Source organism: Culex quinquefasciatus, chromosome 1 (genome assembly GCF_015732765.1).
Source record: "Culex quinquefasciatus strain JHB chromosome 1, VPISU_Cqui_1.0_pri_paternal, whole genome shotgun sequence".
NCBI lineage: Eukaryota > Metazoa > Arthropoda > Insecta > Diptera > Culicidae > Culex > Culex quinquefasciatus.
In genome coordinates, this window is record NC_051861.1 from 112431121 (window position 1) to 112447394 (window position 16274).

Genomic DNA, 16274 nt, shown 5'->3' on the forward strand with positions numbered 1-16274 from the left:
CTAAAATGAAGCTTAGATTGCTGATATTATTGTTCACAGCGATAAAGCTTATTTTTCCGAGTACAATGACCCTTTGTACGACCACAAAGAGTTAAAAATGGATTTTAAAATCAATTTTGAAAAATTAACCTCGCGGCCCTTCTTGATAGAAAAGCTCCTACTTGACAGCTCGTTCCAAGGGGACCATAGTTGATCCATCGAAAAAATGTTGTCTTGTCAATATTTTTTTTGCATTAAAATGAAAAAAAAAGATCAGAAATGGTTTTTAATCTTTTTTTTTACCGTTGTACATAAAAATTGACATAGGGCTTTAGTACCCATTTGAATATTCAATAAACATTGTATTACATGCATACGATTTTTTCATGTTTGTGTAATCGTAGTCGAACTGAAAAAATCGTACACGCAGAAAAATAAGGCATATTTGAATCAACAAAACATTTTGTTGATTTGAAAATCAAGATTTTTGTTGAATCAAAGCTAAACGTCAAAATAACTTTTTCAAAACAACAAAAGATTTTTGTGAAATTGAGAAAATCAAGGTTTGTTTTAACCGAGGTTTCAACGCATAATCGGCGTTGATTAAATTCAACAAATTTTTTGTTGAAACAAACCTCGTACAGGCTGATTCTACAAAACATTTTTCTGCGTGTACGAAAAAGTGCGAAAATGAACTCAGCAAAGTGCGATTTTCAGTTACAGTGTAGTTAGACTGACAGTTGAAAATTGAGCCATTCCGGTTCAGCGTGCCACTACAAAAAGCCTTTTCGACTAGTTTGTTTACAGTTTTTTGGCGCGCTATCGTGACCCCATCTCCAAACAGATTAGTGACCGTTCCTCCTCGCGATCCGTTCCACCTCCGAAGAAATGGAACACTGTAAAGTTTGTGGGCAACCCACCTTCACCGACACCAGGGACAGCTCGGAATGCGAGCCTCCTCCACAGAAGGTGGCCAAACTCGCGGCAGTTGGGCAGCTCACGCTGCCAGCGGAACTTTGGACGGAGGTATTCGGGAGCTTGTCGGCTTGGGATCTGCTCAAGGTGCGGCTGGTTTGTCACCGCTGGAGGAAGCTCGTGAATGGAAGTTCCACGCTCAGGGGCAAACTTGTGGTGCAGTTTCCGGAGTTTGTCATGATGGATCGTGATTATGCGCCCTCGAATTTGCTTCCGGCGTCAATTGTCACGTTCAGCCGTGCCAAAATTGCAACGGTCGGTTCCTGGTGGACGTCGTTCGGAGCGGGGGTCGTCCATTTAACCATGAACCATTGTAACGTGTTGCTTCCGAACATGCTAAGCCTGCTGAAGCTAACTCCAAATCTCAAGGAGCTGCACCTGTCGGACATTCTGATTGACACGCTTGATGAAGCGCCGGCGATGGCCGACTTCCAGATGGAACAAATGGAATTGTTGCACATCGATTTGAACTACCATGGTCAAAATTTAGGCGTCTTTCTGGAGCTGTGTCCGAACTTGAAGGATTTAGCTCTCCTCTGCGAACTTTGCTCCGACGAATTTAAAAACCTGCTGCTGCAACTACCATCGTATTTGAGAAAAATTAGCGCAACGCTGGAATCGCTTCAAGTTATCCAGACGGAGCACCTTTTGGCTGAATTATGCAGCTTGGATCTACCGAAACTGAAGCGGCTTTACCTGAACAAATGCGAATCAAGATGTAAAAACAACCGAGCTCTGGTCGAAATCTGTCGAACGCATCCGACCCTCGAAGTGCTCGATATAGAGGATGTCAGCGCAAGCAACGAAATGGTAAGCAAAGACACCCACCTTTCAATCAGCCTAACACAACATCTCCCCTTTTCCCACCCAGATTCTACACGAAGTCGGCGCACTTTTGCCGAACCTGAAATGGCTTGCGGTCAAGGTACCGAAAGCACCCGGAATTCAACCGTCGCTGGAGTTCACACCACAGCTGCAATACTTGCGACTCAAAGGCTCCACCTTTGTCTACCCGGAGCCCACGTTCGCCAGCAAATGCCCATACCTGCAGGAACTACACCTGGAACGGGTTACTTTCCAGGAACCGGACAGCCTGCGGCGCTTCCTAGCCCGCTCGCCGAACGTCCGCGAGCTGCACCTCGAGGAGTGCAAGCTTGGGTACTGGTCCTGCCTGCTGACGGCCATCCGAACCCAGAAGCAACTGCGCCGGCTGACGCTGCGGTATTTGACAGTCGAAGATGCCGGCCGGTGCTGCATCGATTACCTGGACAATCTCACTACGCTCGAGTTGATCGGGTTCAAGGTGCACCAGCAGACGATGGTCGAGCTGTTTACGATGGGCGCGGGCAGCTTGAAGCAGCTCACGATGGTTGGGCTGAATGATACGCTGGACTTTGAGGTGGTGGACGTGATGTGTCAGAAGCTGCGGCGGCTCAGCCAGCTGACAATCAAAAACTGTACGCTGTCCAAGGAGCACTGCAAACAGGTGCGGGAGCGGTTTGGATCGGTGGAGAGGCTGATTGTAGTTGGGGAAATGTGACACATTTTTTGAAGCAACAGTAATTAATTTCTCAATAAACGATAGCAACGATTGCATTTAATTCAGATGAAGATCATTTTTCCAAGGTTAAATTATACCAGATTTGGCTGACTTTTCAAAAAACTCAACGATGACGCGCTTATCCTGGAGCTCGTTTCCGTACAGCGTAGGTTTCTTCAACTTCAGGTCGTTTAGTTTCAACAGCTCAGCGAGAAATCCTTCTGTTGGATTCATGTGGAGCAACTGCTTAGAAATCAAACCTCAAAGCTTTCAAATTGCCGCAAAGTGCGATTCTCTTCTTCGATGTCAGTTTTTGAGAGCTCCCCTTTTTTGATATGTTTGACGGCACGCACTTCGACGAAATCATCCGCAGACATATCTAGTACCGAGGGGGATGACACTCCCGCGATGAGCTCGCGATTTAGCCTCGATGACCACGATTTGCCTTGATTTTCTTATTTTCCACGCGATTAGCGCGATTTGCCGCGATTTGATTACGATGCGGTCGCGATGTAATCAAAATCTCACGATGAGAGCTGTCAACTGCTCGAATAAGTTTGACAGCTACCAAATGACAGCCATTCTATTCGAGCAGTGAAAAAAAAAACATAAAAAAATAAACGTGGTCGACGGGAGGATGGCCGATTTCCGCCAAGTGTCTCTAAAGCCGGTTCCTCCTCTGCTGGACGTGCCGTTTTACCGGTTGAATACGGTTCTGTGCGGAGGAACCGTATTCAACCGGTAAAACGGGACATCTATCAGGGGAGGAACCGTATTCAACCGGTAAAACGGGACATCCAGCAGGGGAGGAACCGGTGGAAGTGGTGGTGGACAAAAACATTGACGGTACAGACGACGACGTCTGTTAGGACACCGGCCCCGGCCGGACAGCAAATGGACCAGTGCATCGAAATTTCGGTCTTGGAGGACACTGTTCTGCGAGGACACAAACGTGAGGGGATTATCTGTGCGTCGTTTCCAATCATGGATTTGATTGTTTCCGGTGTTAGCCCGATCCGCCTTTGGACATGCCAGACAATACGACGAATCCAAACGACACTGTATCAAGTAGGACAGAAACGGTGCGCCAGGCTACAAGGACGTAACGTCGCTGGAATGGAACGCTGCTGCTGCTGTTCGCAAGTGTGCGGAAAGAACAACCATCATCTGGGACGCAGAAGCGATCGCAGCTATTTGGCTTCCACTTGGCACCTGACCACTGGACGTGGACTGGCTGTCGAATCTGTCGTTTGCCAGTTGCAGCAAGGATTAGTGCAAACTGGGCGTGAACAAGCCGATCAAAACGTTCCAGGTGTAGTGAATGTAGTGACAAACGGTTCGTGTGGAGGTTAAGCCTCCCAATGGCAAGTCATTACTCACTTTTAATCTAAGAAACAAAGTCAATGTCATCAAGTGGGGACCACAGGGGCAGCTCCTGGCCTTGTGCTTAGATGATGCCATTTGGCAGGACATGTACGTGCACGATTTGCTGGTGAGTTTTGTCAAAACGGTAAAATTAAACTTTGTTGTTATTTTTTAATCCTATCGAGAAATTAAAAATGAGTGTGTGTGCAACATGGAGTTAAACTTTCTGTGCAGTTACTGTGAAGGTTTCCATGGCACTTAGAAAAGTTTAACTCCATGTTGCACGCACACACTCACACTTTTAATTTCTCGATGAACAGCCAAATTTGTTTTTCATTCTTATTCGCAGGAGATTTACACTATAAAGTAATCCTCGACCAGCACCGGAACCTAATCCAACAACCCGTCAATGAATTTGATCCTGGCTTCCGCTTCGTTCGATTCGATCTCGTGTGGGACGTCAAGCGGGTTGCGTGGGTCAACTCGGTGGCGTTCAGTCCTGGCTTCGGACAGCTTCGACAAGAGCATCCACATCCTAATATGCAGATTGGCCAACAGGGGCACCGGCGGTATCTTCGAGGTGTACTGGAACTCGCACGGTAGCAAAGTTTGGGCAGGTGGAAGACGTATCCATGCGGCCAATGGTCGCGCCAGGTCTCCGCCCAGCCAGCTGAATTTGGAAGCTGCCCGGCTTGGTGGTTCTTGGAGTATTCCCTAAAACGCAGCCCTCGTAGGACACTTCCAAACCGTCCCAAACGGCACCGGCTGCTGCTCGGCAAGTGACAAAAAATCCTGGCTCAACGTGAATGTGAAGACGTGCAACGATATCGACCGGACGTTACGGAAGCCAATCCGTCTGTCGTGGGCATTTGCAAGCTGCGCGTTCGTGTCGAATCATTTTGTTACTTTAACCAAAAAACAGCGACCGCGAGTTGGAAAATTCTGCGCACGTGAAACTACTAGTTGGACGAAGTTACGAAACTGAGCAAAATGGAAGTGAAATAGTTATTGAACGCGCGCGTCAAGAACTTTTACGCTTTTTTTTTTAAATTTAAACACCTGACAGTGTTCCAGTGTATTTATGTTAAGCAAAGTAACAACAGTGTTATTTTTTAAAATAAGTCTATTTTACTTGATTCTCGCCCTTAACCCCTTAACCCTTGCCTTCTGAAGATGGCTCTCAACCATGCCGTCAACACTTAAACTACTCCAATCTTGGTGTCATCCGGAATCATCTCGTTCTTGTCGCTGTGGACGACTTGGCGGAGTGTGTTGACCGTTCCGCAGACATGTTTGATCGTCCGCGCAATCCACCCAATGCCCAATGAATTCTGTACGTGCTTCAATTTGCCAGAAAGTCCAATAAAATGAATAAGTTCTTTCGACAGGCTTGTCAGCTGATGACGTTCGACCAGTAGTGATGAGACTGATAAAGAAATCGTCACTTCCGTTGCTGAGCCCGACCTAAACAATTGTTAGAGTCTAAACAATTCTGCATTTAATTTTTCTTGAATGCAATTCAAATAAAGAATTTCGTGAATATTCGATTTAGTAACACATTATCACAAATGCTTTTTTTTTAATTTACTTTATTTATCGTTGTATTAAAATTCCATAATTAGGTGACTTCCTGTCCAAATGTCCAAACAGATATAACTTCAATGTTCCGCCGCCAGAGGCGACCCAGCTGGACAGTGGACTGCGTGTGGCCAGTGAGGATTCCGGCTCGCAGATTTCCACCGTTTTTCTGTGGATCGATGCCGTAACGCGGTACGAGGATGCCTGCAACAACAGCGTCGCGCATTTCCTGCGTGAGATGCAGGAATTCAAGGGTAACTTGCAGTAAGTAGTTAGTCTTGGAACATCTGCACGCGAACGCCTTCCAGGGAATTCCTCTCGGGGTTTCTTGGGTCGGCCAACAACATTCAACCGATTAGCAACACGACCCCCGCATCGTCCTGGGCACGGTGAAGTCAATCTCGGAGACCTGGTCAAGCTGGCCGAGTCCAGCCTAGGAATGATTGGCTACACCTTCGTCGGAAAGGCCCCCGCCGATTCACCAGTTCGGAAGTGCGCGTCTGCGATGATTCTCTACGGATGGCGCACGTTGCCATTGCCATCGAGGGTTGTTCCCATTGGTAGCAATGTCCTCACGCAGTGCCAACCGCCTCCGATCCAGCACCGCTGCTCTACGCCCAGGTTATCAGTCATCAGAATCTGCGACACAAAATCGATCGCGTCTTCCAGCATCGGTGAGCCACTCCAGCAGTTTGCGATCCCTCCGGGATCGGAGTGGTTAATCGGGTTAATCGGCCACCAACCTCGCGATGGATGAGTTGCGCACGAGATTCAGTCGTCTCCGACGGCCCGCTTCACTGCTGAGGGCTTAGCTTGGGGGACACTTTGCGCCCTTGGGGAAGTTTCGGACCTTCTTGAGCGTCTTCACGGGGATCCACTCGTAGTCGACGTCCTTGTTGTTAGTGTTTCCGGTTCGACGGTCTTGCGCACCGCCGACGATCGCTTGCGCTTGCCATACGAATCGCGGAACTGCTGGCCGACGACGAGCAGCAGCACCATGATTGCGGCCAGGAACACGTACTTGAAGAACGTTTCGCCGTCCAGGCCCTAGTCGACTTCGATGATCGAGAAGATTTTCTTGAAGACAGCCTCCGAGAACTGATTGCTACTGGCGTCCCGGTAGATCGGCGCTATGTTCATCCCGAACGGATGTCCGATTGCCGAGATGTTCTGGAAGAAGTAGTCAAAGTCCCTCCGATAGCGGAACGAAGTCTGGATGGTTTCAACGATGAAATCGTCACTTCCCTTTTTGTCGAATCCGACCAGAAACTCAGCCGGGTAACCGGCCGGAAGCTCGTGAACCAGATCCAGCAGAGTGTAGCGGGCGGATCAACAACAGAAACGTATCGGCGTCGGGAGATTTCGTCGTTTCCGGATCATCATCCATTTCAGTTTCCTCAACCTGGTCTGTCACCGACTCGTCCTCTCCCTCAACCTCCGCATCTAACTTATCCTCAGCGACGTGGGCCTTCAACCAAGAACCACCATCCACGGTGAGCAGGAACGACGGAAGAACCAGTAGGTGGAGGGGTCACTTTGGATCTTTGACACTTTTCGCAGATTTGTACGCCGCTCCGATGGGAGGATGAAATCGGATGGCCAACTCAGCACTTTCAAAGATGCCGTCTCGGACTACGGCAGTGAAGAAAACGTTAGTTTACGTGGGGTTAGTTTGGTTTTATCTTGATTGATTACCCTTTAATTATATTTCAAAAGCGCTGCTCCAAAACGTTCTAAAAATTCTTTAAAATTTATGTTTATTTACATTTTTGACTGCTCGAATAAACATTTGTGCAGTGCGGCTAGTATCACGGAAAACTGCAAGAACGGATATTGCATGGCAACCCTGACTGCATGAACAAGAATTTTCATTCGAGCACGATCTGACCACGATGAGCGCGATCTGGCGCGATTTGCCGCGATGAGCAAAAAACAACCACGATGAAGGTGCGATGTGCGAATGAGGTGGAATTTGATGCGATTTTAGTCAAATCGCGGAGTGTCATCCCCCTCGTCTAGTACATATCGCAGAAATCAGCTTAATTATCTTTAGATTTGGCATGTGATTGAGCAGTTGCATCGGGATCGAAGTATTGAGTCAGAAATAGCCTTCTATCCGCAATTGGGTAACTTCAGACCACTTCGCCAAACTCCACCGGAGTTCCAGCGGATCCGGCCGGGCAGCAGTTCCTTCCAGCGAACGCTCGATTTTCCGCAAACTATCGTCCATCCGTCTGGCCAACTTTTGAAGTGTATCCAGCAGCGGTCCGGAATCGCACCCGTCGCAAAACCAGTACCGATCGTTGCCGTTGACGGCAAGCATAAAGTTCGTTCGTTCGAAACGCGCTTTGGGCAGCGGCCTGGTCACAAACATGGCAGGAGGCCATTTCGGTTCCGGAACGAACGCGTGCGCGTGCGATTTTTGTTGTGCATAACAAAATGGTGACCGCGGTTTCAATCAAAATGTCAAAAAAGGCCTTTTGGTGCTTTTGGTTTGATTCGGGCTCCCGGTCAGAAAAAATACAAGTGAAGCGGGCGTGAGATTTTTTTTACAGTCGAGTTTTGAAAGACATTTAACTGACTTCTAACAAGCTTCGCAATCAAGAACTATCGTCAATGATGACGGTAATTTAAATAATTAAAATTTTCAAAACTTGAAAATTTAAAATTCTAAAATTCAAAAACTTTTAATTTAATAATTGAGAATTAAAGAATTAAAGAATTTAAGAATTTGAGAATTTAGTAATTTAAGAATTGAAAAATTTACGAATTTAAGAATTTTCGAATTTAGGAATAAAAAAAATAAAAATTTGAAACACAAAAAATAAATTTATATTTTCATAATTTCGTATCTATATAAATTTATAATTTTAAAATTTTAGCATTTCTAGTTTAAGAATTAAAGAATTTAAAATTTTCACATTTTTAATTTAAGAAATTTTAAATTATTGATTTCTTAATTTTGCTGATGATTAATCATTGTTGTTGTTGTATTACGTTATTTATTACCATGCCATAGTTTCGTAGTTTATGGACACTCCCTACAAACGTCATTCATTCACGCGCGCTTTCTCTTTCTTTCTCACTTTTCATTCATTCTGTATCCGAGTGCCGAGCAGTACAGTCGTGTCAATAAACGTTAGTTTGTTAAGTTAATCAAACTTGTTTTAATTGACTACCAAATAAAACATGGTGTCAGAAGCACTCGTGGACTAAAGTTGATTTCCGGCGTCATTTGAAATCGCGGAAAGTGTTCGGCGAGGAAAAGTTCGATCGAGCGACGAAGAAAATCATCAGCGGAAGTGATCGCGAAGCAGTTGCGCAGTGAAGAGCGAACTTGTTTGATCCTGTCCAGCGCCATATTTTTCTTTAAGGTCGTGTCGAGGTGAAGTGTTTTCCCACAAAATGGATTCGAAGCAGTTTGCCGAGTTTATGGGAAAGTTCCAGGAGATGATTGGATCGTTGAAGAAGGCGCCGGCTGCGCCTGTGGAAAGACCGGCGGCAGTGGCATCGGTTCCTCTTCCGCCCCCGCTGGAACTGGATGGAGACATGGAGAGAAACTTCGATTTTTTCGAAGAAAGTTGGAAGTATTACGCCAGTGCGGTTGGGATGGACAAGTGGCCAGAGGCTCAAAACGAGCAGAAAACCAGCATCCTGCTGTCGGTGGTTGGAACGGAGGCTTTAAAGAAGTATTTCAACTTCGAACTGACCGCCGTGGAGAAGAAGGACCCGAAGCTGGCATTGGCGGCGATCAAGCGGAAGGTTGTACGTGAGCGGAACAAGTTCATCGATTGGTTTGATTTCTTCTCGCTGTCTCAGGGGACGGAGGAAAGAATCGATGACTACTTGTGTCGATTGAAGTCGCAAGCGAAGATGTGTAAGTTTGGAGTCCTGGAAGAAGATTTGCTGAAGTACAAGCTCGTCACGTCGATCAAATGGTTGAAGCTGCGCACGAAGCTGTTGACGATGCAGAATCTGACGGAGGCACAAGCAGTTGATTTTTGCCGCGCGGAGGAAATTGCCGAGCAGCACCCGATTTCCGAGCAACGAAGTGCAAGCGTGAACAAAGTGAAGAAGCATGCAAAAAACTGCAAGTTTTGTGGCGAAATGCATGACTTCACGAAAGGCAGTTGTCCAGCGTTCGGCAAGCGGTGCTATCGTTGTGGCGGAAAGAACCATTTCGAAGCAGTGTGCAAGGCAGAGCGTCGGAAGAAGCTAAAGCGGAAGTCTCGTGTGCAGAAAGTGCTTGTGGATAGCAGTACCGACGGTGACTTAGCGGAGACGGAGTCGACGAGCAGCGAAAGTGCAACAATCGGAAAAGTTTCCGATGGAAGTGGTGGGCATGTTGAAGCTAATCTGGACATGTGCATCGCTGGAAAGTGGCAGTCAGTTCAGTGCGAATTGGATACAGGGGCAAACGCCAGCCTCGTGGGACACAGTTGGTTACAGCGGATGACCGGAAGAGCCCACAGTGATCTTCAACCGTCGAAGTACCGCCTTCATGGCTTTGGTGGCGGCGAGATTCCTGTGATCGGTCAGACGACTATCCGTTGTCGGCAATACGGCCGTAAGTACAACCTGGTCCTACAAGTGGTCGATGTTGAGCAAGGTCCGTTGCTATCTGCGCACGTGTGTCGCACTTTGGGCTTCTTGGAGTTCGGCAAAATGACTCGCGTCAACATGCCGGATTCTACCAAGCGCAGCATCTGCCGCATTGAAGCTCAGTGTGTAGGTAGCGTTGCCGGGCAAGATCGTCAACCAACAAGAACGCGCTGTGATCGTACGACAGGCGGCCCGCGGCAGCCGCAGACGGATGATCCAGTCCGCGGAAGGCGAACCACGAATGGTGCTAGCTGTGGTCTTGGCCGCTACACGAAGTTTTCGAGACCTGATGAGTCCGGATCCACGTAATGAACCCAACACGCCCAATGTAACCCACCAAATCTCGATACCAGTCATCAAGCTTTTTGCCTCTAGCAGTCACACATCATCCGAACAAGCTCCAGTGGTCTTCAGAAACATCCAGCATTTTGTGGTTTAGTTTTAGTTCTTTATTTTTAGTTACACATTAACCTCATTCTCAAGCACAGTTCTATTTAGTTTTCTTTTTGATAAAACAGGGAAGATGTTGTATTACGTTATTTATTACCATGCCATAGTTTCGTAGTTTATGGACACTCCCTACAAACGTCATTCATTCACGCGCGCTTTCTCTTTCTTTCTCACTTTTCATTCATTCTGTATCCGAGTGCCGAGCAGTACAGTCGTGTCAATAAACGTTAGTTTGTTAAGTTAATCAAACTTGTTTTAATTGACTACCAAATAAAACAGTTGTTATAAAAGTTTTTGAATAGTTTTTGATTACATAATTACCCAAGCAACACACTTTGTCAGATAAACGTATTTCCTAACTGGTTGTATAAGCAATCCGCCTCGTTGTCACAACTTGTTCTACAACTCCTGTGAACTGGAAAAAGCGCACTTTTTTCTGTTGTATAACTTGCCAGAAAAAGATGCAAGTTATCTGAGTAAGTTGTACAATTGTATTTGACAACACTGTGCTAGCTAACAAGAGATTCAACGAAAAAAAGGGGGCGTGGTTTACGGCTGTGCTGTCAAATCAAAGCGCACACTGAAAAGGAAAGTTTGAAAGATTGAAAACAGCTGTCTAGCCGTTGACTAACTTACATGTAAACAAACATTTCTTATTAGAATTTTAATCAACGACGAAGCTAATAAAAAAAGCTTGTTTTTGCCACATTTATTAAAAATAATTCGAAATTGAATTTGAAAAAAAGAAAAACAATCATGGCACGCAGTCTACCTGTGATGATTAGTGTGAAATTCCCTGCATGGCAAACTTTTAGATTTTCCTTTTTTGATGAACTTCCTCTTTCCCAAGATTCGATCCGATGACTTCGACGATTTGTTGTTATCTCCACGGCAGGTCCAGGCGCGCTTCCACATCTCTCCACGGGGCTTCATAGTAAACAAGCTGGCCCAAGCGTCAATAAGAAGGCTGCTGTCTATTTTGTTAGCTAAAGAACATAACTCCAACGAAGGTTGTCATTGGAATTGAAGTTATATAAGTTTGTTTCAAGTCAGCTTTTAAAACTCCACTATATAACTTTGTTATAACAAACCATTTCAACTGTCATTTCGATTACCGTACCACGGAGTAATATTGAAAATCGGTATGATTTTGATTTGTTGTTTTCTCTATCATAAACTCTATAAGCTGATAATTTTTGTAGCTTTTACCAGCGATATGTTCACAAATTAATCGATCAACAATCAAAACCTTGATCAAAACTATTGCAATCTTCAATAAATAAACATTATTGGAACTCTAAATTCCTAATGTACAAATTTACACCACCTAACAACACGAAATGTCAAGTTGAATATGTATGTTGAGCATCAGTTATATTATCTATTCTCCGATAACATTTGTGTAACAAAGCGAGAAAAACTAAGGTTATTTATAGAATGGTTGGCCACGTCCATTTTTCAGAAGATGCCGTCACATGACTATGTTAGATAAGCAGTGAAACATACAGTGCAATATTGTTTTTATTCAACAAACTGTTTTCGAGTAAAACATTGCAGATGAGGGAACAGCATCTTGGCATATCAGCACTTTGACGTTCAATTAAAGCTCATAAAAAGTGTTTTCGAGTGAAATAAAGTGATAAATAGCTCAATAGGAAGTGAGCAAGTAAGTTTCTATCAAAAGTGTCCGAAAATAAATTGTTTTTATAGTGAAAATCAGCCAATTGGATGGTGTTAGGAGCAAGTGCATATTCCCTATGTTGTGTGTAAAAGTTGTAAAAGAGTGATGTTGACTGTGTTTTAACACTTGTATGGCACACATCTCATTAGTTACATAAGTCAGTTATACAAGTAGTAAAACAAATTGTTATTTAACTAACGTTTACATTTTTTCTTGTATGTTGATCCAAAACAGCTGTCTAACTATTATTCAACAGTCGACAAGTTATGCGTGCTACTTGGGTAGCCTAAATTCGTAAATGAGCAATATTCAGGATTATGGGTTTATACGACGACGTTTGTTGTTTATAAGTTAACTTGTTATTAACATTGTTATTGTTTTTTTGTTTGATTAGGTCCTATAAACAAATTAAAGACAATAGTTTATTGGTCCTTTAAAAAAAACTCTGGATTGCTTTCGCTGCCACTGCTGCCCTTTTGAATTTTTTCTTGAGCGATTCCTTCCGAAGTGCATACACCGCTTTAGCTTTATCGGGAAAAAAGAGAGATATAAGGAAGTAAACTTTACAAAAACTCCAAAACTTGATAAGACAATAAACAAAGCTTTTTGAAAAGTTGAAAAACGATTTATTAGTTTCTTAATCAGCTCTTTACAACCTTTGCACGTCGACTTCCTGAGGTCGCCAGAACCTTCTTCGCGGCAATCCTCCCCTTCAAAACCCCTGCCTTCCCTTTGCTTCTCCGCAAATGAACCCGCCTCTCATGGTCCAACCGGCCCCGCTTGGTCACGAACCTGAGCGGGCACTTGCGACACTTGAGCGGCCGCTCCCCTTCGTCGTGCCAGCTCAGGTGCACGTTGTACGCCGTAATCTCCTTGAAGCGCGCTGTTTTCGAACTGCACTCCGAGCAGCCGTACCGGGGCTTGGCCACGTGGCTCTGCTCCAGGTGGTAGATCAGATCTTCCCGGCCGTGGAACTGCAATCGGCAGATGTAGCACTTGGAGGTTCGTTGATTTGGCGGAGGTTCGCGGGGTTGTTTCTTCGGCTTTACGATGAGATTCGATGGAGATGGTTGAAGTTCTGGAACGTTCCACGTTTGCTGCAGCGGGTTCGTCTTATCGATCGTGAAACCCACGATCGAGTCCTCGTCCAGCAGGTCACAGTCGATTATGGGTTGTGGTGGTTTTCGGCGAGTCTCCCTGCTCTGGACAACCTCCAGCGAGGTTAGGCTTTTCTGAAGGGTTTTGAAGGTGGCGTTCTTGTAGTAGAACTCCCGCTGAATTGACTTGATCAGTTCGACCCGAACCAGACACTCCTGGCAGATTTGCTGTAGGAAGTCCGAAGCCTTGAGTTCGACTTTGAGGATCGATTGCTGTTGCAGGATGACGTCGATGCGGAAGTCTGCGGCCACTTTGCCCTGCAGCGAGATCATTTCGCGCTGCGGACCAAATCTATGACACAGTCGGCAGCTGCCGATCTTCAACGGCTTGCCGGAACTACAACAAAAATAAACTGTTGATCAGTTCACGAAACCCCGTAGAATCATCCTCCACGCTCACCGATTGACAAACCGCGACGGTTCCTGGTACTCGTCCCCGCACTCGGTCGGATCCTTGGCAAAGTGGGACACGCACAGCTCGAGCGTCTTGCCTTGGAGCAGATCGCTTGGAATTCGGGTCCCCGTGCCGGCACGGATCGCTTCGAGCCAGCGCTCGCGAAGGGCCGGGACGGCCGGGAAGCGCACCAACTTGGGCCCACCCGGACAGCGGAACACGCAGCAGGGCATTTCGGATTCGTTAATTTGGTGGAACCGAAGCGAATTTTGTTTTTGTTTTGATTTGTTTGACAGCTTTTGTTTAACTACCTAAACAAAAGTTTGTTGTTGTTTTGGTCTGTTTTGATTACTTGTTTTGACAGTTCTACTAGCTTTGTTTGTTTCAACTGTTGACAAACACTCAGCTATTTCAAACTAGAGCAAGCATGTCCTGCTGCATCCCGGCCTGCACGGCCAAGACGCTGCTGGTGCGTTTCCCGGACCACCTGCTGCTCCGCAGGCGGTGGTTCCGGGTGATCGCGCTGGCCACCGGCGTCGCGCTCGGCTCCGACGACGAGCTCGAGCCGCTGAAGATCTGCCTGGCGCACTTTGCCCATCCGGACGAGCGCTTCTACCAGGAACCGTCCATTTTCCCCAGCAAGCGGTAAGTTTGGGAGCGCGACATCTGCCATCTCAGTTGAGAAACTCTGCTTCTTACCCCCTGCAGGAACCCGGAAAAACGGGTCAGCCTGACGTGCTGCAAGCTGTGCCATCGGTACATGCCGACGAGTGGGATGTGTCGGTTGAGTGGAACGCTGAATGGGACCATACTGGCGGGCTTGCTCTTCCCGACGATCCGCATCCGGATCCACCCGCGGGACTACACGAGTTTCGTGTGCCGGCGGTGTCTGGTGAAGGTCGACGTGGTTCGCAAGATTCAGGCCGAATTTGGGGAGTTGAAGGCGACCACGGATATGGTGGACAGCTTGAAGACCCCGCTGGAGGTGGTCGCGCCGGAGGTCATTGATGACGCCGTCGTTCAGGTGGAGTACCTTGAGGAGTGGGAAAACCATGAAGGGGATGACAATCAAGAGCAGGTCACGTGGGAACCGGTGGAGGAGGAGCAGGTAAGTTCCGACGGGTGGGAGTGGCCGGAGCAACCGGAGCCGGGAAAGCCAACGAAGCGACGTTACATCAAGCGCAAAATCCGGGAGCCCAAACCGAAGGCCCCTAACCGAGGGATCGCCAGCTCAATGAAGTGCTACATCTGCTCGGTGCAGTACAATTCCCGCGAAGAGTTGGTGACCCACCAGGTTGAGAACCACCGGGATCCGTCCGAGTTCAGCTGTACCGAGTGCGGTGGAAAGCGGTTCGAAACGGTGACCCTGTTCAACAATCACCTCAAGTTCCACGACGCTAAGGAACGACCGTTCCAGTGTAAGCTCTGTCCGCTTCGATACTGCACGCGAAGATCGGTCCGGGAGCACGTGTCCCACGTCCACGCCGGGAAGCCCATTAGATACAGAAATCCGGAACGTCTCCACAAGAACCATCAGTGCGAAACCTGCGGCAAGATATTGCTCTCGATCGGCGCCCTCCGGAAGCACATTGCTGCACGGCACGAGGCCCGCAAGCTCCAGTGTCCAACGTGCAACCGGATCGTCAAGTCCGACCAGGCTCTGCTCAAGCACAAGCTGTGGCACCTCAACGAGCGCCCCTTTGGTTGTGAGCAGTGCGGCGTTTGGTACCGCGCCAAAACCAACCTCAACATCCACATGGCCGCCGCCCACGGCGGTCCCGACCCGTTCCGGTGCAAGCCGTGCCAGCTGACGTTCCGATCGCAGGGCCAGTACCGGACGCACCAGCGCCGCGTCCACGACAATCAGAGCAACGACCGGAAGATGCGGTTGCGGTTCCGGTGCGCGCTTTGCCCGGAGGTTCCCGTCCGGAAGAAAGACCTGGAGGCGCACATTGCGGTCAGTCACCGCGACGAGCCGTACCCGTGGGTGAGCTGTCCGCAGTGTCCGGAAGTGCGGCTGGTTAACGGGACGGCGCTCACGTGGCACAGGAGGGCAAGGCATCGCGAGGTGAAGACGGTGGCGGGGCAAGAACCGCCTTTACGTGATTCACACCACAAGAACCATACGTTCACGGACAGGAAACAAACGAAATAAAACAAGTTTTTTTTTTACTGGAACTCCAAACGAACGACTACATTTTTTGACGAACAACGAAAGAGTCAACAAACATAACAACATTTTAAAATGACAGATCACATCTATGCGCTGTCACGGCATTAACCAGTAACAGCTATGCTGCAACTGGAGAGCCAGGACACGGCTTTCTGGTGGACACTCTCGAAGTGTTGCCGTCCACAACAGTTTTATTGTCCGTGGTCGGCCGGAACTCTCCAACAACAGTCACGGTTATTATGTCAGAATGGAAAACAAAAGGGCTTTTGTTAATTTGATTCGGTTAACCGCGGTGGATTTTCTTGAAATAATTCGAACTGTCAAAAATCCACCAAAGGATCTACCGGTGGATACTTTTCTACCACAGTTTTTTGTGTGAT

At 47.2% G+C, this 16274-nt stretch overlaps 3 protein-coding genes and 1 pseudogene across 3 annotated transcripts; 2 read left to right on the forward strand and 2 right to left on the reverse strand.

Annotated features, from left to right (window-relative positions):
- Positions 1 to 867: 867 nt before the first annotated feature.
- On the forward strand, positions 868 to 2494 carry LOC6044782. The gene is made up of 2 exons (XM_001862206.2): positions 868 to 1764; positions 1826 to 2494. The coding sequence occupies exons 1-2, from the start codon at positions 868 to 870 to the stop codon at positions 2492 to 2494; spliced, it is 1566 nt and encodes a 521-aa protein (XP_001862241.2).
- A 3308-nt stretch (positions 2495 to 5802) lies between these two features.
- On the reverse strand, positions 5803 to 6959 carry LOC119771105 (annotated as a pseudogene).
- Positions 6960 to 12773: 5814 nt separating this feature from the next.
- On the reverse strand, positions 12774 to 14093 carry LOC6044776. The gene is made up of 2 exons (XM_001862200.2): positions 13728 to 14093; positions 12774 to 13664 (listed from the first exon to the last, which is right to left on the reverse strand). Exons 1-2 carry the CDS (start codon positions 13952 to 13954, stop codon positions 12812 to 12814), a joined length of 1080 nt encoding a protein of 359 aa, XP_001862235.2. The 5' UTR covers positions 13955 to 14093; the 3' UTR covers positions 12774 to 12811.
- A 6-nt stretch (positions 14094 to 14099) lies between these two features.
- LOC6044777 (GDNF-inducible zinc finger protein 1) lies at positions 14100 to 16161 on the forward strand. The gene is made up of 2 exons (XM_001862201.2): positions 14100 to 14366; positions 14430 to 16161. The coding sequence occupies exons 1-2, from the start codon at positions 14149 to 14151 to the stop codon at positions 15874 to 15876; spliced, it is 1665 nt and encodes a 554-aa protein (XP_001862236.2). The 5' UTR covers positions 14100 to 14148; the 3' UTR covers positions 15877 to 16161.
- Positions 16162 to 16274: the final 113 nt, after the last annotated feature.